The sequence below is a fragment of the Amborella trichopoda genome, chromosome 5 (genome assembly GCF_054954075.1).
Source record: "Amborella trichopoda isolate Santa Cruz 75 chromosome 5, AtrichopodaSantaCruz75HAP2 v2.0, whole genome shotgun sequence".
In the NCBI taxonomy this organism is placed as follows: Eukaryota; Viridiplantae; Streptophyta; class Magnoliopsida; order Amborellales; family Amborellaceae; genus Amborella; species Amborella trichopoda.
In genome coordinates, this window is record NC_142340.1 from 37,407,100 (window position 1) to 37,433,371 (window position 26,272).

At 35.0% G+C, this 26,272-nt stretch overlaps 1 protein-coding gene and 1 pseudogene across 2 annotated transcripts; one reads left to right on the forward strand and one right to left on the reverse strand.

The window, feature by feature from the left end:
• Nucleotides 1-2,624: 2,624 nt before the first annotated feature.
• On the reverse strand, nucleotides 2,625-9,088 carry LOC18428404 (glucan endo-1,3-beta-glucosidase 8). Of its 2 annotated transcripts, none has more exons than XR_016056179.1 (4): nucleotides 8,680-9,088; nucleotides 6,186-7,263; nucleotides 5,744-6,033; nucleotides 2,625-3,000 (listed from the first exon to the last, which is right to left on the reverse strand). XR_016056179.1 is itself a non-coding variant. In XM_006837724.4 (4 exons), exons 1-4 carry the CDS (start codon nucleotides 9,009-9,011, stop codon nucleotides 2,818-2,820), a joined length of 1,440 nt encoding a protein of 479 aa, XP_006837787.3. In that variant the 5' UTR covers nucleotides 9,012-9,088; the 3' UTR covers nucleotides 2,625-2,817. The 2 variants fall into 2 exon arrangements, 1 of the variants encoding a protein (XP_006837787.3); XM_006837724.4 differs by having other exon boundaries at nucleotides 6,629-7,263.
• A 10,256-nt stretch (nucleotides 9,089-19,344) lies between these two features.
• Nucleotides 19,345-19,889, forward strand: LOC105420206 (auxin-responsive protein SAUR68 pseudogene; annotated as a pseudogene).
• Nucleotides 19,890-26,272: the final 6,383 nt, after the last annotated feature.

Genomic DNA, 26,272 nt, shown 5'->3' on the forward strand with positions numbered 1-26,272 from the left:
GAGCACTGATATTCCATGCTAATCGCCATACTATCCATCCTATGAAATAGACCCATATAGATATTATCTTCATGTTGCGTAGTATGGAGCTGCCTGCTAAAGCTTGAAGAACATCACACATTACAATGTGTCTTATCATCCATGATAGATTCAACAATAACCCAAGAAAAAGGAGGCAGATAAGCATGCCTAGTTGAAAAAGATAATCACACCAAGGGAAAAAAAGAAAACAACTTTACATAAGAAGTGTTCTAAGAACTTGTCATGGTTTGCCACCCTTGACCTTGAATTGACCATCAATTGTTTACTTTTACAAGCATTCATTTTGCACTACAATGGCTTCCACTTTTCACTTCTTCTATTAGAAGAAGTATGCATGTCTCAACAAAACTAAAGTCGAAACAACTACTTGCTCCAATTCAAGTTGATGGCTCTAATACCACACTGGTCTGTATTAGACGAGAAAATAATGATATACAAAACCTATAAGAAAACCCATGACATGCAAATAACATTTTTTTTAAGAAGTTATCAACTGTATTGAGGAGGGGTAAGAGTATAAAAATGGGCCCTGAGAGATTCAGGGGCTATATACAGCAAAAAATCGGTTCCCTAAATCAGGAAGCTCTATACAGAAATGCCCTGAGGGGGAACACAATTGAAGGACGAAGAGGAAGCGGGAGAGAGGGTGGGAACCCCAGGGGTGAGTTGGCTGAGTTTGAAAAAGATACTCAGTCTGTCGCATTTGTAGCACCCGCCTTGGCGAGAGAGTCTGCCACCTTGGCGAGAGAGTCTGCTGCTGAGTTGCTCAAATGATGAACAAGTCTCCAAGTAACCGTCAATCCTTGACTCACGTAAGAAACATCATCAATGACAAATAAGATTAAAGGATCGATTCTTCCGTGCAAAGTCCATAGCTACTACGCCAAGTAGAATCCAAACAAAGAGTTACTGATGCCCCAGCTAGTAAGCTCCTTTGAACTTTGTAGCGGCTACAATCTTATGCTTAAATGCACACCAAACTATGGATCACATAATAGCTTTGCTATCTGTTTAGGCAATAAACTCAAGCTACAAACTAAAGCAAGAAGTAGCTAATTGAAAGAGAGATGCTCCTAAAGCAACAACACATCAATAATGAATTTGGGAAACAGTCATTTTACTAGCATGAATGCCTCCTTGTCCTTGTAGGATATTCAAAGGAGAAATGCGATTGCTTGGGCAAGATCTATATGCAGATGGAGGAAGATCATGTGCTAACTTCCTTCGTGGTATTAACGCTGATTGCAAATGTCTCAAGGAGTATATTTTGGAAGTAACATTTTACTAGCATGAACACCTCATCCTTGTAGTACATTGAAAGGATAAATGCGATTGCTTGGGCGAGATTTATATGCAGGTGGAGGACAATCATGTGTTCACTTCCTAGGTGGTATGAAGGCCGATAGTGAATTTCTCAAGGCATATATTTTGGAAGTGACTCAAGCCTATCCCGAAGGTATCACCTATCTTTCGGAGAAGACAACAAAGAGAGACATGAGAAGCAATAAATATTCTCCTTCTCATGGATGAATATGTTCCTATAGCTAAGATCACTTGTAGTGGACGATTCACAAACCATTCAACACAGACAGCATGAAGTAAAAGGAGGAAAGGACCCCCCTAGCCAAATCCATGTATAGGATGTCGGGTGATGACATGGTAGAACTCTCCCATAGTGAACCTGGAGGAAGGAAGCGAAACCCAAGTTGCTAAGTTTTTTGTTAATGTTCTAAAAGTAGATATCTTACTATTGATCCTCCACTAAAAAATTGGAAATTAGTCATAAACTCTTTTTTGTCACAAACTCTTTTTAGAAAATAAATATATGCACTTAAAATTATAAATCCTTCAAAAATATTAAAAATAAATAAAGTGGGTTTCCTTTCTTTATGGTCAAGATAACATATTTATTTTGAAATACTTGAAAATTTTGGTAATACGGTAATAAAAAGTTAAAATCAGTCAGAGATATTTTTGAGAGTAGAAAATTTATAAATTCAAAACTGAAGATAAAAAAGCTAGGAAGTCTTATCGACTTTTTAGAATTTTAATATAAAACAATTCTAAGAAACATTAAAGCACAGCAATGATCTTTTAAAAATAATTTGAAATTCTAACTACAAGGAATAAACATCAATTATAGCCCTTTAAAATAAAAAATAAAAGACGAAGGAAACTTTTGTTGAAAATACAACTATACTTCAGTTGTACACTAATCAACTGTTCTCAAATATCTCACCAACATTAGTAACAATACAAATTATGTTGACAGTAGAGACCATCATTTTTAAAACATGACTAAATATGAAAATTATAAAAGTAAGAAGAATACATATAATCCTCAGACCAAGAAGAAGGCAAGGAAAAAAAAAAAAAAAGGAATGGAAAGAAGAAGCATGTCTTGTTTTTTTTTTTTTTTTTGAAGCTGTTAACTTAAGCATATGTCTTGTTCCTAGATGGAATACTGTCACAAAAGAAGATCTCACCAAATTAAAACAAATAGACAATATGAAGGAATGAACTTGTTAGATGAATATATTCAAGAGGCTCTCTCTCTTCTTTCTCTCAAAAACACAATACTATTCAATCAAACTTGCTTGTGACAGCAAATGAATCAATATTAATTCAGAAAGACTAGGTCAGTAGTTACAAGTAGTCAAATTTTATTATCCCATTTGATACAACACTATTGGATACAAGACAAATCCAGAACTTCACCACTTGAAAGTTCCACATTGTGCTCTTCTCTCTCTCTACAGCAACATGTTTCTCTCTCTAGAACACCCCAAACAACACGAGGAACAAGGCCATCGCCGAAGCCAACCAAGCAGTAGCCACCACTCTCTCACTGGGGCTCACAATCTGAATAGGGAAAAGGCATGTGTCATGTGCTGGATTTTTTGTAGTGATCATGGCTAGCCCTTGGAAGTTGCAAGCCTGCACGTCCTGATCTTGAGTCTGCAACAACCAAAACACATAAAAATTGTGAAGTTGGATTAGACAGAATAGAACACACCTTACAAAATTCTCATAATCACTCGAGAGAGAGAGAGAGAGAGAGAGAGAGAGAGAGAGAGAGAGAGAGAGAGAGAGAAGCATCCGAAATCCCCAAAAGCCAACAAAACACGAACTTCCCCAAAGATAGCATGGAAACAAACACGAGCATGAACTATTGAAATAAAAACTCAGCACATTCATAAGTTCTCTCTCTCTCTCTCTCTCTCTCTCTCTCTCTCTGACATTCAAAAAGAGCGACAGAAGAAGAGAAGTCTTAAACACCTATAGGCGAATTGGTACAGAGCAAAACTTGAAAATTGACGGTCCAGAATACAATATGCACTATTTCCAAAACTTCAAATCCTTTTTTTGTCATATCCATGCATCTTGATGTCAAGATGATCAATTTGAGGATATCTAGGCATCAAAGCAACCTCTTCTGATGAAAGTTTTAAGACGCAATCGAATTTTTCTTGTTTAGAGCCTCAGTATAAAGTTTTTCCATATATATATATATATATATATATATATATATATATCAAACAATATTTTACATGAAAAAAATTGACAAAAATACACCCGTAAAGTTTCGTGGGTATTTTGGTCAATTTTATTTTTGCGGATTATTGTTTTATATTTTTATTAGGTGCGTCTTGATGAGAAGAACACACGCCTAAAATTTCAAGTGATTTGGATTTATAGAAAAAAAATTAAAATTCAAACACTCGCGGACATCCATGATTGTAAGATTGGCTCAGATTCAATCTAGGCCGTTGGGCTCATTTTTTCTTGTGCGCCCACTCACAGGATCATTATATATATATATATATATATATATATATATATATATATATATATATATATATATATATATATATATATATATATATATATATGTGGAAAATACTACAAAACAACTATAGGCGAAAATGAACAGTGATTTTGCCTACCGTCATCACCTTCCAAAGTTCATCGCATGCTCACGATTGTCCCGTAGTGCTTCATTTTTTATTGTTTTTTTCTACAAATTGAAATGACATGAAAAAATATCAAAAAAATATTTTACATGAAACAAATTGACCAAAATACCCCCGTAAAGCTTCAGGGTATTTTGGTCAATTTATTTTTCGTGAATTTTTTTTTTATATTTTTATTAGGTGCACCTCACTAAGAGGTATACACGCTCCAAATTTCAGATCACTTCGATTAGTAAAAAAAAATGAAAAATGAAACACTATCGGACAATCGTGATCATGTGATAAACTTTGGACGATAATGAGAGTAGACGAAATCACAATTCATTTTCGCCTATGGGCATTGGAAAGACTTATATATATATATATATATATATATAAGTGCAGTTTGTATAGAGCTGAAGCTCTAATCAATCAAATTAGAGCCCACCTTCAAATAGTATCGAGAAATATAATTTCAATATTGGAAGGTTTGTGATAGCCTTAAATTATATTTTCATCTTTAGTTATAAAATTTAAAGCTTCAAAATAGTGTAGATCGCGCAGATCTATGAAAACTTGAAAATCTTGAAAATTAACAGTAAAAAAATGCGTTACAAGATGCACTATTTCCAAAACATGAAATCCCTTTTGTTCTCATGTTCATGCATCTTGATGTCGCGATGATCAATTTGATGATATTTGGGCATCAAAACAACCTCTTCTAGTGAAAGTTTTGAGGTAGGCTCTAATTTGATTGTTTAGAGCCTAGGCTCTATATAAACTTTTCCCATATATATATATATAAGGTTGCAACCTTAAAAAAGCTTATATAAGGTTGCAACCTTAAAATGTATAACTAAGGATGCACCTCAAAAATCCACAGAAAAAGTTGTTTTGCTGTTAAAAACGTTTTAATTGATCATCTCAACATCGAGATGTATGAATATGAAAAACAAAAAGATTTTGAGACTCAGAATTAGTGCATCTTACAACATATTATCTAGACCGTCCATTTTCAAAAAAATTATATGTTTATAAATCTACTTGATTTTAACCATTTTTGGAATTTAAAACGTTATAATTACATATAAAAATAGATTTTGAGATAATCCTAAGAATATTTTACATCAAAATTATATGTTATGATAAAATTTGAAAGTGCGCCTTACTTAGATTGTTTAAGGTTGCAACCTTATGGAAACCACACTCATATATATATATATATATATATAGGGGTGCGGTTTGTATAGAGTCGAGGCTCTAAACAATCAAAGTAAAGCGCACCCTCAAATAGTGTCGAGAAATGTAGTTTCAAGACTGAAAATCTTTGTGATAGCCTGAAAATATATTTTTATTTTTAAATATAAAATTTAAAACTTAAAAAATAGTGTAGATCAAGCAGATCTATGAAAATCTAGAAAATTGACAGTCCAAAAATACGTTACAAGATGCACTATTTTCGAAAACTTGAAATCCATTTTTGTCTTATGTCCATGCATCTTGATGCCCAGATGATCAATTTGAGGATATTTGGGCATCAAAACAACCTCTTCTAGTGAAAGTTTTGAGGTAGGCTCTAAGTTGATTGATTAGAACCTTGGTTCTCTCTCTTTCTCTCTCTCTCTCTCTATATATATATATATATAGCTCAACCAGAAAAACAGTGATTAAAAATCCAAGCTCATGTGAGCGTGAGTGTGCATGAGAGAGAGAGATCGCATTAGCTAAGAGGTAGAAAAGGTCATCACCTGAAAATACATGTTGAATGCATATGAGACATTCCCCTTGAGGTCCAAATAACCACATGACCGTTCGAACCCAAGCGAAGTGCAATCAGATAAGGAGCACGCATAGTCCACATTGTTAGCGACCTTGGCCACGTCGACATGCCCCGGTTTCATCACACACCATTGTCGAGGCATATACTCCACATTCTTAGCCCCAACAAGCTGCTTCTCTCTACCCTCACCCGATAGATCCATCTCAAATTTGGGCTTACCATCAAACCTAAATATCCCCCAGTGCCTCTCAAAATCACCTGAAAAAAACAGGAAAAAAAAAATCATTTTGAGCACAGTTTTCCTTTTCTTTTTCGTTAGAATTATTATGAGAATGACTTGATGAATACTGCATTTTTTTAAGTTTTTTCTATTATCAAAGAACCATAAGATGCTTATTTTAACTCTGCACCTATCTGAGTTCTGAGTATTAAACAAGCATCCTTTCACATTTATGTCAGAACTGGTGGGGATCTTCCAATTGCACACCTCTGCCAGAAAACCTTCAGTTCTTTTTCTGAAAAATCATCACAAGGTATTGGTATTTGAAACGTTGATATCTTTTGTTTTAATTATCGAAAGAAATACTAGAGATATATAGGTGTTTGCACCTCAACATCTAATGCGTCTTAGAACAAATATAGTAAAATATCAATGTTTTACAAATCGATATATAAAAGAGAAATGTGGGAGACAGAGACCTTTTTTTGAGGGCCGAAATTGAAAGTGCCCCTTCTACCAATTATGAGGCATAAAACCAAAATGGCTGTGGTGTTAAATCAATGTCTAGATACTGTGATATAAAGCCCTTTCTTTAATCAATGGTCGATTTATCAAACAAAAAGAAATAATCACCTGGCAAAATACTCTTAGCATCCTCGTCGAGAAGGCTAAAAAGGTAAGTTTCAATGTGCCCTGGCTTAAGTGGGGTGCCTTTATTGTTTGCCAAATTCTTTATCAACCCATTGTAAAATCGTTTAGCAAGCATAACATTCCCGTTTTTATCACCATCTGTTGGCCACCCCACCTCACCAACCGCTATGTTCATGTTGGGGACCCCTGCCTTCCTTAGAGACCACACAAGAGTGTCAAAATTAGCATCGAAAACATTGAGATAAGAGAGACCCTTATCATTTAAGGGCTTGCTTCCTCCATCAAAGAAGGCAAAGTCAACTGGAAAATTTTTGTTCTGGTAGAGGCTAAGGAAGGGGTATATGTTGACCATGAAAGGGGAATTGTGCTCATTAAGGAAATGGACAATTTCTTTCATTAGGGATCGGATATCAGCACGAAAGTCACCGCTTGAAGGCATAGGATCATCAGAAGGGGAATTGTAGACATCGGCATTTAGGGGAATGGTGGCCTTGATCTTGTCACCAATGCCCGCCTCATTTAGGGCTTTTTGAATGTTTTGGAGAGCAGGGAAAGTACTCTTCATGAAGCTCCCATTATAGCTTGTAAGGAAGGGCTCGTTCCCAACAGCAACATATCTGTGGAAGATTGTTGGAGAAAATTGAGAAGAAAGTCTAAAAAAGTGGTAAATTGGTGTATTGTTTATTTAAAACATGGTTACAAGACTTGACTCACCTTTTTGGATTTGATTTGGGCAGTTTTCCTGATTATTTTTTATAGAGATTCACTTGTGTCTTACCTAGTTAACTTAGCTTGAGTTTTCAAACTTTGGGCATATAAATCTTTGCATGTGAGAATCAGCATATGGGTCCAATACTCCAATTGTAATGTTGTGAATCCCAAATTGGATGGTATAGAATTAGTGTTGCAAAAAATATAGTTGAATTAGCCATTTGTAACTATACAAAGAATTTGAAAGAAAAACACACCGAGTAATGCACGATCACAAACATACAAGTTATTGGCCCTTACTTAATAAGCAAACATTTCATGTTTCCAGTAAATAAATATAGGAGACACACACAAGAACATACAACAAGAAGCAACAGATTCCCATGTCCCCATGGATGCTATTAAATGACCATAACTTCATACACACAAACATAACACAGCACATAAAATACCCTCCTGATCTATCTTTTTAGTACATTTGTAGTATGAGCTTAGAAGTAAATTTATTATTATCTTTTGTTGATAAATCTTTATGTGCTAATAATTGCAGCCACCAACAATAAAAAGTTCTGTTCGCACCGGCATACTTTTTTCTTCCATTTCAGAGGTTGTTATTAATTTGGCTAATAATCAGCATAGTTTTAAACTTGCAAAGACTTTTAAAACATGGGATTTTTGCAGGTCCGATTGACTAGTTTTCACTCTTTCTTTTTGTCCTAGCGACCAAATCAGCCATCTACAGTATGAAGAACACCGCTGAAATTATGTATTCCAACTATGAGGCCCTAATCAATAAATACAAAACATAAATCTAAACATACTGGAAAACATTATAATTAGTATACCACAAATTAGAAATACAAGGGAATGCTTTGACGTAAAGATTCATTGAAATCACCATTGTTCATACGTAAACTCACAGTTATAAACATGTACATTGAAATTATCACTAAACTGCATCTAAAAGAATTTAACAACAGTAGCACTTCACAATGAAATTTATCATCAATGCAGTGCCATTTAACACTAAATAATTTACTTGAACTGCTCGGAATTTGAATACCCAAATATAAAAAGCTTCATAAATGTTCCCATCATAGAAAAACCAAATCTTCAAACAACCAAATTCTTCGCAATGAATTTCATAGACCAAAATGGAGACAAAACCATTAAATCCCCAGTAAAAAAAGAAACACCAATAATTGCTAAGAAATCTAATTTTCAAACCACATTTCACCGCCTCCATATAAAAATTAACAGTTTACACCCAATCACCCCTAAAATCACCAAAAATCTTTTAAAAAAAAATCAGAAATTCTTACTTGATATTGACACCCCCTTCATAATTATATCTTGTAACATTCTTCTTGACCCATTCCTTGGCGTGCTCATACTTCCCTGCCATTCTCCCCAACATATCATTTGGAATAGCCACTGTAACTTCGATCCCACTACCTACAAGAGAGCTCAAAGTCCATGCATCAGCATCAAAGAGCTTCACCTTCTTTATCCCATTATCCTTCAACATCTGAACCACTATGTCTGGTTTCAATGGATGAGTGGCCATATTCCCCCAATTCACCCCCAAACCCTCTGCAAAACCCCAAGAAATCACCATAATGGAGATCACGGCCAGGAACCCTAGCCGATCCATGGCTTCTAGCGCAGAGAAGGGGAGTTGCAGATGCAACAGTGGCTGCGGTTTCAGGGAGCTCAATAACAATGGCGGTTAAGGTATACATGGTTGTGTAAATCTAGGGTTTGAGAGGGAGTAACAGATAGAAACCCTGGATTGAACGAGGAGGAAAACTAGGGTTAGAAGGTATTGTGAGGAAGAGCAGGGACCTCGGCCTTTGAAGCGTTCAAAGGAGACGAGACCGGTGGCGGGGATTTTTGAGGTGCACCTTTAATTCAACATTTTTCAACCTTATATAAACAAAAAACGGATCGGTGACCCGGATCTGGCTTTCAAAAAACCGATCCGGATCGGCGAATCGGCTATCTTGATCGGGAATCGAGTGAATCGGTCATAATAAAGCTTAAAAAAAATCCGAAAAAATTATTAAAATTCATTATAAATATTTTTTTTTAGGAATTCAATAAGAAATGAGGGTACTCCATTAAGAATTTTCATGTTTTTGAATGAATATACGAATATTGATATGTTCTTTCCCTGCATGAACCGCTATTCAGCATTTAATTTACATCACACAAAAGGATAAACATATAATTATCATGGAATAAGTATATCAACATACATGGACTATAATAAAGCATAAAATTAGTAACATATGATCTAAAAATAAAATGATAGACGACGTTATTGTTCTTCTTGGTCACGCTGGCGCCATTGATTGAATTCGTTTAACAATTCATTGATTCAATCTAAAAACGAATCATCGATATTAGTAGGCGTCTGACTATTCTCAAATCCTTGAGTGTTAGTGTTTTGTTGTGTTCCAAATCTAAAATCCCCAAAGATTGTCCATCCTTCATGCTCACCTGCATTGTCGTGCTCATCCCTACACTGTTGCTGTTGGGACTCGATATGTGAATAATATGGCTAGGATAGGGTGGCCTCAGAATCATCATCTCTCTCATTTTCTCTTTGAATAATATGGATTAAAAAAAATAACAAATTTTCAAAAAAATCGATCATGGATTAAAAAAAAAAATCACAAATTTTCCAAAAATTCTATCATGGATTACAAAAAAAAAATTGATCATGGATTAAAAAAAAAAAATCACAAATTTTCCAAAAATTCTATCATGGATTACAAAAAAAAAATCGATCATGGATTAAAAAAAAAAAATCACAAATTTTCAAAAAATTCAATCATGGATTACAAAAAATTCGATCATGGATTACATAAATTCGATCATGGATTACATAAAATTCGATCATGGATTACATAAAATTCGATCATGGATTACAAAAAAAAACAAACAAAAAAAAACAAAAAATTTAATCGTGGATTACAAAAAAAGAAAAAAACAATTCGATCATGGATTACAAAAAATTCAATCATGGATTACAAAAAACTCTATCATGGGTTACAAAAAAAGCAAAAAACAAAAAATTCAATCATGGATTAAAAAAAACAAACATTTCGATCATGGATTACAAAAAAAAAACAAACATTTCGATCATGTATTACAAAACATTCGATCATGGATTACAAAAAATTCTATCATGGGTTACAAAAAAAAAAACAAAAACAAAAAATTCGATCATGGATTACAAGAAAAAAAACAAACATTTCGATCATGGATTACAAAAAATTCGATCATGGATTACAAAAAATTCTATCATGGGTTACAAAAAAACAAAAAATTAGATCATGGATTACAAAAAAACAAAAACAATTCGATCATGGATTACAAAAAAATCGATCAAGTATTACAAAAAAATCTATCATGGATTACAAAAACAAAAACAAAAACAAAAACAAAAAAAAAAAAAAAAAAATTCCATACGGGACTCGCCGATTCATTGTTCGGACTCGCCGATTCCGTACAGTGAATCGGCAAGTCACTGTACAGAATCGTCCGGTTCTCTCTAGAACCGGACGATTTTCGATTTTTAGCCGATACGATCCACTTTTTGCGATTTCCGAGTCGAACCGGGCAAGTCCAGTTCGACTTGGCGTTTTTTAAAACACTGGTCATAACAATGTTTATATAAAGGAAAACGGTTTGATAGGGTTGTAGCTCTACCAAAATAAGTAAAGCATGGCTTCGTAACTCATCAAAAATTACAATTCAAGTGTTCAAAAGAAATTTATAAAACGAAGGCATCTCTATAAAGCGTAGGCTTTACGAAAACAATCGTGGTCACTATAAAATCAAATTCTCATACTGATTATGAAATTTGAAGCTCAAAAAATGGAATAGATCTGGTAGATCCCAAAATACTTATTTGTAGGGTGAAATGGATGGTTTAAATAATGTATTACAATATATACTTTTGTTTTGGGCTTAAAATCTCTTTTTTTTTTTTTTTTGCCAATCATAAGGATTAAGGCTGAGATGATCGATTTGAAAGTTTGGCAAGAAGCCTAAAAATGTAATTTTTCGGTGAGTTTTGAAACTAGGGATCAAAGGAAAAAGTTTATATAAGGTTGCAACATTATATTGTTGAAGTAAGGTGCACATCAAAATTCTACAGTGGAGAGTGTTCAAGCATAGGAGAACCCTCTAACTGATCATCTCAACCTCGTGATGAATGAACATTAAAAAAAAAAAAGAATTCTAAGTTCAAAAAATAATGCATCTTGTAACAAGTTATCTGGACCGTCTATTTTCAAGGCTTTCGAGTGTTTCTTGATCTGCTTGATCTATACCATCTTTTAAATTTTAAATTTTATAACTGAAGATAAAAAGGGATTTTAAAGCTATCATAAGGTTTTCTACGTCGAAACAATATCTCTAAGTAAATTTTATAGGTGCTTCTTTCTTGTACAGAATAAGAAGGCAACGTTATACAAACCTCACCCTTAACAAAAATGCCTAAATTAACTATTCAATTCATAAGAATGAAAGTGCAAGGCTTTCCTTTATGCTTGGGTCGATGTTGCCTAAGCGGGTCTTATGTTAAGAGCGATGTGCGAGTTTTAGAATCATGAAAAATAGGAATGTCACATGCTTCACAATTTTATCTCAACCACTCATCATTAAAGATGGACGGGAGAGATAAGATCATACTAACCACACGATATACAGGGATTTCTACTGGATTAGACCATTAGTTTTTATACACAAAGCACAAAGACCCCAAATTATCAAATGCAAAATTTCATGGCTCTTGTCAGATAATTTTTTTCTTGGAAATTTATCAAAATAACTATCACTTACGAACTACTAGACATTTTATCCATTTTTTTTATTTAATTCAAATACCCATAAAAAATGTACGATTATGACATGGCATAGTTGCAAAAGGGTAAATTTTAAAATAGTTTATCTCTTATGAGTGGTTTGATAGTTTATATGTTATAAGCAATGATAAAATTCCCTTTTTTTTTATTGAAATTCTTGTCAGACTATTGCATAGAGGGTGCGGCTTGTATAGATCCGAGGCTTTAGATAATCAAAGTAAATTGCATTTTCAAATAGTGTCAAGAAATGTGATTTCAATCTTGAAATTTTTTGTGATAGCCTTAAAATATATCTTCATCGTTAATTATAAAATTTAAAGCTGAAAAAATAGTGTAGATCGAGCAGATCTACGAACACTTGAAAATCTTGAAAATTGACATCCAAAATGCATTTCACGATGCATTATTTCCAAAATTTGAAATCCATTTTTTTATCCTCTTAATGCATATTGTATATTTGAGCATAAAAAACAACCTCTTTTAATGAAATTTTTTAGGTGGGCTCTAATTTGATTGTTTAGAGCCTCAGCTCTTTATAAACTTTTTCCTTAATTGTAAAATAGAACAAAGGGCATATTAGACTGACCATAACAGCCATGTTTGGACTTTATTTAAGAAAATGGCTAAATAAAACTTCAAGAGAACTACTTATATTAAAAACATGGCTCAGTTAGCCATTTGTTTACACAATATTTGAAGAACAAATTTTTAGACTTACGAATTACGGCCAATGGTACAATCTATGCTCCTGATCCTCTCGATTTCATTGTGACATTCTTGTATCAAAGATAAATGGTATAATTTTGTACTTTTCCTGTATACAATAAGCATTTATTAGCCTACCAGAGTCATACTGTGTGCCTTGAGAATATGGAAAGGAGTCCAAACATTAAAATTTGTAATGGAGAAGGAATAGCCCATTATCCCCCACTCTCTTGTGCACATCCTCAAATTGGCACGTTTGGTACACATGAAAATACTTTCGTAAAAATATTCTACTACAAAATAACTTCTTCAAGTCATTAGATACGGGAGCTCACCTAAGTGAATTTTTTAATACCAATTGACAATCAAACTTCCACATCTAACTCCATGACGGAGTTCCTTCATGTGAAATACTTTCACATAATTATTTATTGTGTACGAAACATACAATGCTCATTCACATACACATGTACATCAAGGCATAGTGCATATTATGAGAAATAACTTTGTATTTCTATATATATATAAGATTACAATACAATTGTGTATTTATAGAGAGGGTTCAACCAATACTTACTAAAACTATAGGATACAATTTCTATACAGGTATATCATACAATTTGACACCGACATATCTCAATATCCAGTTGCCATATCTGTTGCAGTTGCCATGTCTGTTCACATTCTCCCTCAAACGCGAGATGATTTGAAATGAATCATGGGGAGTTTGGAAACAAACTATGAGAAAGAATGCGGGGATGAGATTTAGTGAAGAAATTGGCGAGTTGTACTGCAGTGGGCAAATATGGTAAAGAAGTTGTGCCTGCGAGATATTATTGTCAGACGTAGTGGCAATCGACTTCAATATGTTTCGTGCGCTAATGGAATTCTAGATTTTTAGAAATATAAATGGCACTCTTGTTGTCACAATAAAATGGAGTGACACCCATGTCTTCAAGCAGCCAATGTAGCCAAACAATCTTGGCGACGGTTTGTGTCATAGCACGGTATTCAGCTTTCGTAGTTAATTGAGCAATGCGTTTCTGTTTCTTACTTTTCCAAGAGATAAGAGAATCACCGAGAAAAATGCAGAATCCTGTGATAGATTTGTGATCACTCGGATTTCTTGTAAAATCGGAGTCTGTATATGCCCGAAGCTCAAGGGAAGTAAAAGAGGAGAAGAATAAGGCTTGGTGGTGGGTATCCCTAATATAACTAATGATGCGCAAAACAACAACGAGATGTACAGAGCGTGGGGCACTCAAAAACTGACTAACTATATGTACTGCATAAGGAATATCAGGGCCTGAAATAGTCAGATATATCAGTTTCCCAACCAGTTACCTATAAAAGGTTGGGTCAGGAAGAGATTCTCCATTTGTAACCCGAAATTTGACATCGACTTCAAGAGGGGTATCAACTTTCTTTGTATCATTCTGGAGTTGAGCTTAAGAGACAATCCCTGAAGCATATTTTAGCTATGACAACAAATAGCCACAAAGAGAATATGCAACTTCTAGTCTAAAAAAATACCGCAAGAAACCTAGATCTTTCATTTTAAATGTGTTACTTAGCTTCTGTTTGATTTTATGAATTATGTCTTATCATTACCAGAGATAATCATGTCGTTCACGTATAGTAACAAAAGAACTCGACCTTCAGAGGTCTCAGATACAAAGAGCGCTGGGTCATGATGACTTTGTCGAAATCCAACCAAAATAACTTCATTACAAAATTTCTTAAACCAATCACGAGGTGCTTGTTTGAGTCCATATAAGGCCCATCGAAGTTTACACATGTGTATTTGTGAATCCACAACGCTAGGAGGTAACTTCATAAATATTTTTATATCAAGATCACCATTGAGAAAAGCATTTTTGACATCTAATTGATAGAGATGCTATTGCTAAACAGAAGCTACTGAGATGAGTGTACAAACTGTAGTCATATAAGTGACGAGAGCAAAAGTTTCTGCAAAGTCGATGCCATTTTACTGATTGTAACCTTTTGCCACCAGGCAGGTTTTGTATCGTTCTAGACTGCCATCTGCGTTGGTTTTAATTTTATATATCCATCGACAACCTTTCGGGAGAGGTGCTATATCCCAAGCATGCATACGCTCGAGAGCATTCAACTCATTAGTCATTGCTTGTTGCCACTCAGGTTGACTTGTAGCTTCTTTATAAGTCTGGAGTTCAAAAAATGATTGGTGTTGAGGTAAGAAGGTTTTATAGTGAGCAAGTTGGGGAGGTGGTACAGATACCCGGGAGCTCCGTCTAAGAGCAGGGAGCGGCAGAGGATCAACATGTGCAGGGTTCTGATCAGAACTGTCAGCATGAGATGGTGGAGTACCTTTCTGGACTTCAGACAGAGGGACATGAGTGGAATGACCAACCGAATCAGAGAAGGGTACCAAGAACGAAAAGTGAGAGGTTGAGGGATTATTGTTATTGTTAAATAATGGAATGTGCTAAAAAAACACCACATGACGGGATACCCAAAATATTTTGGTCACAGGGTCATAACACTTACAACCTTTTTGATGATCAAGGTAACTGATAAAGCAACATTTGACCATCTTTGGAGATAACTTATCTCGCTCAGTTGTGGGTAATAAAACACAGCAATGCAGTCACATACACGTAGGAGGGAATAATCGGGTGGTCGTGTAAATAATTTTTGGAAAGGTGTTTCACCAGATAAAATGGAAGATGACATAATGTTGATGAAAAAGACTAACGTTCTAACAACTTCTGCCAATGGAGCGAGATGGAAAAAGTTATTGTTCATCGACAATCATCCTGATTTTTCCATATTTTAAGATATGAACTATGCTCCAAATGATTCCTCCTTAGACAAGTCGTTGCAGCTTTAAAAATTGTGAAGACCTATTGAGAATAGACAAAAGATTATTGAAATATATTGTATTTTCTTCTGATTGTGGTTCGGAGTATGAACTAGTGAAACTTTGGCAAGAGTTTTTGGATGGCTGAGTCATTTAAATTGGTGATTCCACAGACCCATCAAAGCCCTCCATTGTCTACGTTATATATAAATAAGATGGGTCATGGGATTTAAGCTAGAACAACGACAAGGGTTCAACGCACTTACTAAATCCTATAACATTTTGTACCTTTTTCTTATATCCATTTCATAATATGTTCCATTAGATGGTACCTTTATTTTTTTTGGGCAATTCAATGGGACTAGCCCCTATCATGTTTTTAAATCTTTTAAAGACGTTAGGGGAGAATGGCTACCTCCCCTAAAAAAAAAAAAGATTTGAAAAGAAGAAGAAAAAAGAGAAGAAATAGCTCTCTATCGTTTCTCTCTCCTCCCAGCATCATTTCAACATGTGCACTACTTTCTTGCTGCAAAACCCCACCATTACTTTTGTCTCTAAGCTCAACACCTTTTGCTTTCTATAAAAAATAAAAATAAAAAGTACATGGTGATATAATGGATGATAAGCAACCCAGCCAACCACCAACTGTTAAATTTGTTAAAGTGTATTTTCTAGAAACCATATTAGTTTTTATATTATTTTATTATGAGTGATGTAGTGAGGTTGTACTTGTAAGTTTGTGTAATAAGAAGTTATGAAACTACTAAGTGGTTAGTAGTTACTATTGTAGATTAGTAGTTATAGTTGTAAATGGGTAGTTATTGTTGGAAATATGGTTGTAAAAATCTCTATTTAAAGAGAGGTTTGTGGTGAGAACATTGGTTCGCATGTTTTAAGGGTATTCTAGAGTGTCAAGATTGTATTGCCTTTGTGTACCCGGGGCCACATGTGTTAAGGTTAATCTTCGATGTCAGGATTGTAATGTTTTTGTGTACCCCATGTTTTTCTTTAATAAAAGATAAGATTTTCTTCCACTTCATATCGGTTCTTCTTCTTCTTTCTATTTGGTTGTGAGTCTTGGGCTACTGTGACATTATCACACTAATTGAGAAGAAAATTGTTTTGGGATTGGAATCTGTCGCTCTCTAAATGGTATCAGAGCCACAAGGGTGGAGGTGATGTTGTCTTAACTCCCTTGGTGAAGAAGATTAATTTTTTCTTAAGATGAATTTGGGTCGAAGATGAATGCTTTAGTATTGAGTTGCTCAACCAATCGAACGCCAAGATTTGGAGGTCATGTATGGAGTCTTACTTTATTGGTGAAGACGTATAGGAAGTTGTCGTTAGAAATGATAAGCATCGAAAAATACTGATGCATTAAAAAAATGGAGGGTAACAAATGCTAAGGCTGAGTCCATCTTGAAGAGATCTATTTCTCAGAATCTATTTGTTCATATTATGAATTGCAAATTAGCTTGTGATATTTGGATTACTCTTGATGCAAATAAGAAAGACGTGCTAGATTGCAATTCTTCTTGAAGATAAAAAGCCTTTGTTCGGATATTTATCTTCTTGATTCGGAGGAATCCATTTTGGAGGCACGAATGAAGTCGCACATCATTCGTGGTTTTAAGAGGGAGTACATTCTCTATATTGTTTCTATTCAAGGGTGAGCTAGGTAGCCATCCTTGGTAGAGTTTGAGAATCTTCTTATTTCACAACAATTTTTGGCCCACTAAGTGGCCGGATTTTCAATTTTGGGAAATGATGGAGATGATCACGTATGCATGGTCTCCTTTCTAGAAAATCACTTTAAGAGGGAGTGTTAAACCTTTTAAAGTGTATTTTCTAGAAACCATATTAATTTTTATGCTATTTTATTATGAGTGATGTAGTGAGGTTGTACTTGTAAGTTTGTGTGATAAGAAGTTATGAAACTACTAAGTGGTTAGTAGTTATTATTGTAGGTTTGTAGTTATAGTTGAGGTGGGAACATTAGTTTACATGTTTTAAGGTTAATCTTGGGTATCAAGATTGTAATGCCTATGTATATCCCATGTTTTGCTTTAATGAAAGATAAGGTTTTCTTCCACTTCGTCTTGATTCTTCTTCTTCTACTTTCTATTTGATTGTGAGTCTTGGGCTAGTGTGGTATTGTCACACTAATTGAGAAGCGGATTGTTTCGGGATTGGAATCCATTACTCTCTACATGGTATCAGAGCCACAAGGGTGTTAGTGATGTTGTATTGACTCCCTTGCTGAAGAAGATTAATTATTTCTTAAGATGAATTTGGGTGGAATGATGAATGGTTTTAGCATTGATTTGCTCAATCAATCAAACTACAAGATATGGAAGTTATGTATGGAGTCTTACCTAGTTGGTGAAGACTAATAGGAAGTTGTTAGTGGATATGATAGGGATACTCCTACTCAGGAAATAATGATGCATTCAAAAAATGGAGGGCAACAAATGCAAAGGCTGAGTCCATCTTGAAGAGATTTATTTCCCATAATCTATTTGGTCATATTGTGAATTGTAAATCGGCTTGTGAAATTTGGATTATACTTGATGGTTTATTTAATAAGAAAGATGTGGCTAGATTGCAATTGTTGGAGAATGAGTTGGCTAACTCAACTCAAGGTGATATTGCCATTTCTCAATTCTTCTTGAAGATCAAGAATCTTTGTTCAGAGATTTGTCTTCTTGTTCCGGAGGAACCTATTTTGGAGGCATGAATGAAGCGGCACATCATTCATGGTTAAAGAGGGAGTACATTCCCTATGTTATTTCTATTCACGGGTGGGCTACGTAGTCATCCATGGTAGAGTTTGAGAATCTTCTTATTTTACAAGAATCTTTGGCCCGCCAAATGGCCGAATTTTCAATTTCAGAAAATGATGGAGATGATCACATATACATAGTCTCCTTTCTAGAAACTCACTTTAAGAGGGATTGTTAAATTTGTTAAAGTGTATTTTCTAGAAACCATATTAGTTTTTATGTTATTTTATTACGAGTGATATAGTGAGGTTGTACTTGTGAGTTTGTGTAATAAGAAGTTATGAAACTACTAAGTGGTTAATAGTTATTGTTGTAAGTTAGTAGTTATAGTTATAGTTGAGTAGTTATTGTAGGAAATATGGTTGTAAAAACCTCTATTTAAAGAGAGGCTTGTAGTGGGAATATTTGTTCACATGTTTTAAGGTTAATACCGGGTGTCAAGGTTAATTATCCCGTGTTTTTCTTTAACGAAAGATAAGGTTTTTTTCCACTCATCTTGATTCTTCTTCTTCTTTCTATTTAGGTGTGAGTCTTGGGCTAGTGTAGCATTGTCCCAGTTATTGAAAAGCGGATTGTTCTGGTGTTGTGGAATCCGTCTTTCTCTACATAACACACACCACACCCCTGTGAACAACTCCATGTGCTACTACCTACCTTCCAAGCCTTATCACTACTCTCTCTCTCTTTATCTCTCTCTCTGAGCCATATAATTGAAGACCAAAAACTCTATATAAACCCTATCTCTTACACATAGCTCACATCCACTTCTCTCAACTACTTCCCATTCCATTCTTACACAGTTAATTTATCCTCATTGGAGCTATGATCTACTCTAAGAGACTTTTACAAATGGCTCACAAATGGCAAAAGCATGCCATTAAACAAAGAAGGAGAATCTCCTTTGAAAAGAGAACTCCTAATCGGCGAGGGGGTTTGTTAGCCGATGAAGGCCACTTTGTCGTCTATACAATAGATGGAAGCCGGTTCATGATTCCATTGGCTTATCTCAACCACCTCATCTTTCAAGAGTTGCTATCTATGGCGGAAGAGGAGTTCGGATTCACAATATGTGGTCCTTTGCAAGTGCCATGTGTGGCATCTGTTATGGACTACATAGTCTCCCTATTGAGCAAGAATGCTTGTGTGGACAAGGAGAAGGCAATGGTTTCGATAACATCATGCATAAAACCTTTGTCTTCCCTTGGATTGCATAGAATCATCTCTGCCAACAAAATTCTTTGTGGCTTCTAAGCTCATAACCAAGCCATCCTTCTTCCTTTTTTTTTTGTATAGATCTGTACAATTTTGTTCGAGTATAATAAAATTACACATTCATTTTATATCACCACCCTTTTCTTTCTTCACTAGTTGATATTTCTATGATTCCATTTTTGGGGTTGGCTCCCTCTTACTTGGAATCCAGAGAAACTGAGATTGGTATCATAAGTAAAATGTAACCTGCAGTAATCAGGAACCAGGCTTGGGCTTGAGTCGGCCGGGCTGGCTTGGTTGACTCGGGACCCAGCAGACACCCGGTTTGGGTATTAGAATCACAAAAAATCTTTCATCAATTGTATAAAAAATGATGTGACTCTGCTCTGCCACAGAGCCCATTATGTCACTTGTGGTTCTTTCAAAGGAGAGTCTCTTCCCCCATCTTGTGACATTCTTTTGCCATTTCCATGGCATCTACAAGAACTTGTTAGAGTTCATCATGGCTGCAATAATTGAGCAAAGGCAAACCTTCTATCAATGGGTCAAAAAAGGAGAAAAGTTGTGAATAGTGACTAGGACACGGGATTATATAGAAACATAAGTAACTGATTGAGAGAGAGAGAGAGAGAGGTTGTGTGGCAATGTGTGCAAGTGCACATGGAGTTGGGGTTTCAGTTGGTAGGCTATCATTTCTCAATGGCCATTTATATGTGACATACATTGGGGCCATGAAAGACATTTGGCCCAAGGAATATAAAGCTTATATTGAGTTCATGTGATTTTCTTTCCTATTAATACTGAATTAGTGAGGTCATAAGTATGTCTAATCAGAAGTCAGTTCAAACACATCTGATTTCAGTATTCATTCGGGTAGTTTGAGGACTTTGGCTATTTTTACAGATTTTCTTGTGTTGTTTGAGATTAAGCAGTGTGATGTGCAAGGACTTCATCAAATGAAGCAGTCGCCATGATGGATTAATCATGAAAAGCATGTTCTAGATTCAATGATTTATAATCGTGAAAAAACAGGGACAATCATGTCATTTGGCTCGTGCCACTTAAGAGAGGCCAAATCAGAAAACAACACTGTTTCCAAACCTGAACTCGAGCAATTTGGTTATTTTTAAATTCATAGAGGTACCTCTGAGTGAAGTAAAAACGGAGATGAATGATTTGTCCACCTCAATGATTTTGTAAATGAAATAAGCATTTAGTAAAAATTTCCCAAAGACATGGAATATTAGTTTGAGTGAGATGGAGACCAAAAGGAATAGGACTTGGTCTTGAGTGGTTAGCAGCTGATATCTAGCAAGGGTGCAGTTGGCATACGGATGCATCTGTAGCTGTAGAGGTAAGGTGCACCTTCAAATTTTATCATGGTATATAATTTTGCTGTAAAATGTTCTTAGGATTATCCCAAAATCTATTTTTATATCTAATTATAAATTTTAAATTGAAAAAATGGTTAAAATGAAGTAGATCTATAAACATATGAAAATCTTGAAAATGGACGGTGTAGATAATATATTTTAAAATACACTATTCCTGAGACTTAAAATCTTTTTATTTTTCATAGTCATACATCTCGATACTGAGATGATCAATCAAAGGGTTTTTCAACATTAAAACTACCTTTTTCGATGAATTTTTGAGGTGCATTTGTAGTTATACATTATAAGGTTGCATCCTTATATAAACTTTTTCCATCTAGCAATGCTACATCTCAAGTTCGATTCTTACCACTGAACTAAAAAAAAATGTATTGCACTTTGGTTTTATTGAAAATGTGTTGACTCATTGAAATTGGTGAGTCCACAGACCCACCAAAATCCACCATTGTCTAAGTTATATATAAATAAGCATGAGTCATGGGATTTAGAGTCCAAAGACCCACCGAAACCCACCATTGTCTAACTTTATATAAATAAGCATGGGTCATGGGATTTAAGCTAGGACAACGACAAGGGTTGAATGCACTTACTGCATGCTATAACATTCCGTACATTTTCGTTAAGTCCATTTCATATCATTTTCCATTTAGCCATTAGTGAAATGGTAGTCTCCCACTCAAAATACACACATACCCAAAAAGGAACAAATCAATAAGGAAAATTGTTTCATGTAGTTTGGACCGTATTTCTACATATGCAGTCCAAAAAGTGTATAGCATTCATTTTAAAGATGGACGCAAGTAGGTGTTCCATCTAAAAACAATGGAAACTAGTGGTCCAAATGTTTTCTTATTAGAGTTATTATTTATAGTTTTTAAAATTTAATTATTTTTTCATTTTCATGATCTCCATGTTAGAGATTACATGTCCTTAAAAATTAAGTCTTAAAATCCATCTCAAATAGATTTATTAAGATGCCCCCATTTCTATATATAAGATCTCGTCCACATAGAAAATGGGTTCAGAACTTCTTTCTTTTTTTCTCTCTTCACCTAGCATCACTTAAATATGTGCACTACATTCTTGTTACAAAACTCCACCATTAAATACAAAAATTCATGGTTATATATTGGAGCCATGATCAACTCTAAGAGACTTTTGCAGATGGCTCACAATTGGCAAACGCAAGCCACTAAACAAAGGAAGAGAATTTCCTTCAAGAGAACTCCCAATCAAAGAGGGTGTTCGGTAGCCGATGAGGGCCACTTTGTCATCTATACAATAGATGGAAGCCGGTTTATGATTTCATTGGCGTATCTCAACCGCCCCATCTTTCAAGAGTTACTATCCATGGCGGAAGAGGAGTTTGGATTCACGGGATGTGGTCCTCTGCAAGTGCCATGTGAGGCATCTGTTATGGAGTACATAGTGTCTCTATTGAGCAAGAATGCTTGTGTGGAGGTGGAGAAGGCATTGGTTTCCATAACATCATGCAGAGAACCTTCCCTTCCCGTGCATAGAATCGTGCCTGACAACTAAATTCTTTGTGGCTTCTAAGTTCATAACGAAAGAAGGAGCCAGGTTTGGGCTTGAGTGGTTAGCAATCTACCGTTGAACTACCCAAAGAAAAAAAAAGGAGTGATTTATGTAGCGATTCTAAATTTTTCCCTAAAATACAAAATGCTCTATTTTTAGGTGGAAAGAGAAACTGAGATTGGTATCTTAAGTAGAACGTAACCTGCACGAGAAAGGAACCAGGTTTGCACTTCAGTGGCTAGCAATTGACACTACATCTCAAGTTTGCTACTGTTGAACCACACAAAGAAAAAAAAACAGAAACAAAGAGTGATTTAGGTACGGACTCTAAATTTTTTTCTAAAATATGAAATGCTCTATTTTTAGGTGGAAATTACAAAGAAAGTCAACTCGACTTTTTTTTTTTTTATGTTAGCAAGGCATTTCCCTAAACCTCGGGGCACTGCCCAGCTAACAAAAAAAAAAAAAAAATGGCCCTAAGAAAATAATTTAAAACGGTAGTTGACCAATTGTCTTTGTAACGTCTACCTATAAACAGAGCATTTCGTAATTTAGAAAACATTTTAGTGTCTGTATATAAAGCCCTAAAAAACAAAAAATTGACAATAGTCAAAAGTACAGCTAGAAGAACGGTCTTGCTGGGGAGTTCCTCATATCATAATGATGTCGAGAGATGGAAAATCCACACCCATTTGAGAAAGTATATCGTGCTCTTCAGGACCTTACATAAACCATAGACATGAGGGCGATAGGATGGTAGTCTCCGAGAGCTATAGAGAGAGAAACGGGTCGAGAGAGAAAGAAGGAGAGGGTGGGTAGAGAGAGGTAGAGAGAGAAAGTAAGAGAGTGGATCACGTGATTAAAAGAAAAAAAGGAGAAGAGAAAAAAAGAAAAAAGGAGAAGAGAAAAAAAGAAAAAAGGAGAAGAGAAAAAAAGGGCAATTTTTTTTTAAAAAAAATGCATTGACTATTTGACTGGGAGTAAATACAAGAAAAAATAATATTTAGGTTTAGGGTATAATACAAATGTATTGGGGTTAGGATATGTAGAAAGTTGATTTTGAGGGTATCTATAATTTTCGCTAAATTACGCTCCATCTATCCCTGACTCAATTGTTTTACACTCCATCGCACCTTATGGACAGTGACCCTCCACATTCGTGAGCAGGGCCTTTGTTTGATAAATTCATTTTTAAAGTGAAATTATTATGATAAAGAAGAATATTACTAAATTTAAAATTTTGAGAATTTTTGTTTTTAAAGTTATAAATAGGGGCCAAATCAACCTGTTTACTATAGGAATCGGCTAGTTTGCTACAATGAAGTGCACGGTTCTTAGGGGGAACTTGTTGGTTCTCAATAAATTGTGTGAACCGGACTAGTTCCAGTGTTCGGATTGAGCGTTTCTTATTTGGATCAGCGAATTTTAGAACTTTGAGTGATTCTATATATTTTTTGGTTTTTTTTTCTCTTTGTTCTCTATTTTTTAAAATATCATCTAAGTCAGCCGGGTTCGCTTAGTTGACTTGGGACCCAGCAGGCACCCGGTTAGGGTGTTGGAATCACAAAGCAGCTTCCATCAATAGTATAAAGAATAATGTGACCCTCCTCTACCCCAGAGCCCACTCTATCACCTGTGGTTCATTCAAAGGAGAGTCTCTTCCTCTATCTCATTACATTCTTTTGCCATGTCCATGCCATTTGCGAGAGCTTGTTAGCGTTCATCATGGCTGGAATAATGAGCAAAGAGAAACCTTCTATCAATGGGTCAAAAGGAGAAAAGTTGTGAACTGTGACTAGGAGACAGGCTTATATAGAACCATAAGGTGTACAAGTGCACATGGAGTTGGGCCTTTAGTTGGTAGGCTATCATTTCTTAGTGGCCATATCCATTTATACGTGACATACATTGGGCCCATGGAAGACAATGGTCATGCTGTTGGCATGCTAAATTTATGTGATTTTCTTTCCTATTAATAATGAAGGAATTCTAATTGTCAAGTTGTGGCACTCTCACCCTGACCATTTATGCCTCGTGCTTGTCCTTGAATTCACGTGATGATGTTCCAACATCTTTCAATGGTTTGTATACGGCCTTCTTTTTTTTCGCAAGAAAAAGAAGGTTGTGTAATAGTCAACGAACCATTGGATAGATGGGAATGGGATTAGGGCATTGGTTGTGAGGGACAGATGCCTCAACATAACATCCCACCATTCATTCCCACAGTCAACATATCAAAGAAAGAAAAAAAATCATTATGCAAACATCATCATTAGAAGCATGGCGGCACTTTCAGGAAAATTACAAGCAACCCCATGAATGAGAGGGAGTCCACCATATTGTGCTTACTCCCCTTCCCATACTACATTCATTATATTGTGCTGTTGATTAGAGTTAACAATAAAAAATATAGTTAATTGCAATTAGTGAGGTCACAAGGATGTCTAATCAGAAGTCAATCAAACACAGCTAATTTCAGTATTCATTCAAGTACATTGAGTATGTTGGCTATTTTCACCGATTTTCGTGTGTTGCTTGAAATTAAGCATTGTAATTTGTAAGGATTTCATCAAATGAAGTAGTTGCTATTATACATTAATCATGAAAAGCATGTTCAAGATTTATTACTGTGAATAAACTGGGATTACGATGTCATTTGGCTTGTGCCCATGAAAAGAGGCCGAATCACGAAAACATTATTGTTTCTTTTAAATACCCAACCTGAACTTGAGCAATTTGGTTAATTCTAAATAAAAATTCATAGAGGTATCTGTGAAGTGAAAATGTAGAGGAATCATTTGTCCACCACAACGATTTCGTAAAGTGAAATGAGCATTTAGTGAAAATTTCCAAAAGATATGAAAACTTAGACTAATTTGTGTGAAATAGAGAACATAAGGAATAGGGCTTGAGCTTGAGTGGTTAGTAGCTGATGTTTAACAGTGTTACATCTCAAATTTGATTTCTACTTAACTAAAGAAAATAAATATTGTACTTTGGTTTTATTGATCGGCACTTTTTAGAACCATATGATCTGACAACATTGCCATGCATAGGCCTTATATGATCTGACAACAATCACCATATGCACGGGTCACCTAAATATGGTTCCAAGTGTCTGCTCCAATTACAAGTTTATTATTGCATAGTGCATTCATAATAGAGAGGTTACTTTTTTATCCAACTACTCCAAAATTATAAATAATGTAAAATATTATTTGGACCACCTATTTTTATATGTGTGTACATCTGATTCATTTGAACCATTTTTGGAGTTCAAAATTTTGTAATTAGAAATAAAAATAGTTTCTCTCACTATTTTTAAAAATTTCGACACCCAAATTACATCTCAAGACAAAATTTGAAAGTACACCGTAATTTGTTTGTTAATGGTGGCAACCTTATACAAACCACACCCAATTTTAAATAACAAAAATATTAAAAACACATTGAAATAGCCCAAATGGTGTGAAAATCTTGAGAATTGAAGTCACTGCAAAAAGGAAAAAGTTACTGTACATCAGTTCATCGACGGCCACCATAATGTTTTCAAATATTTAAGA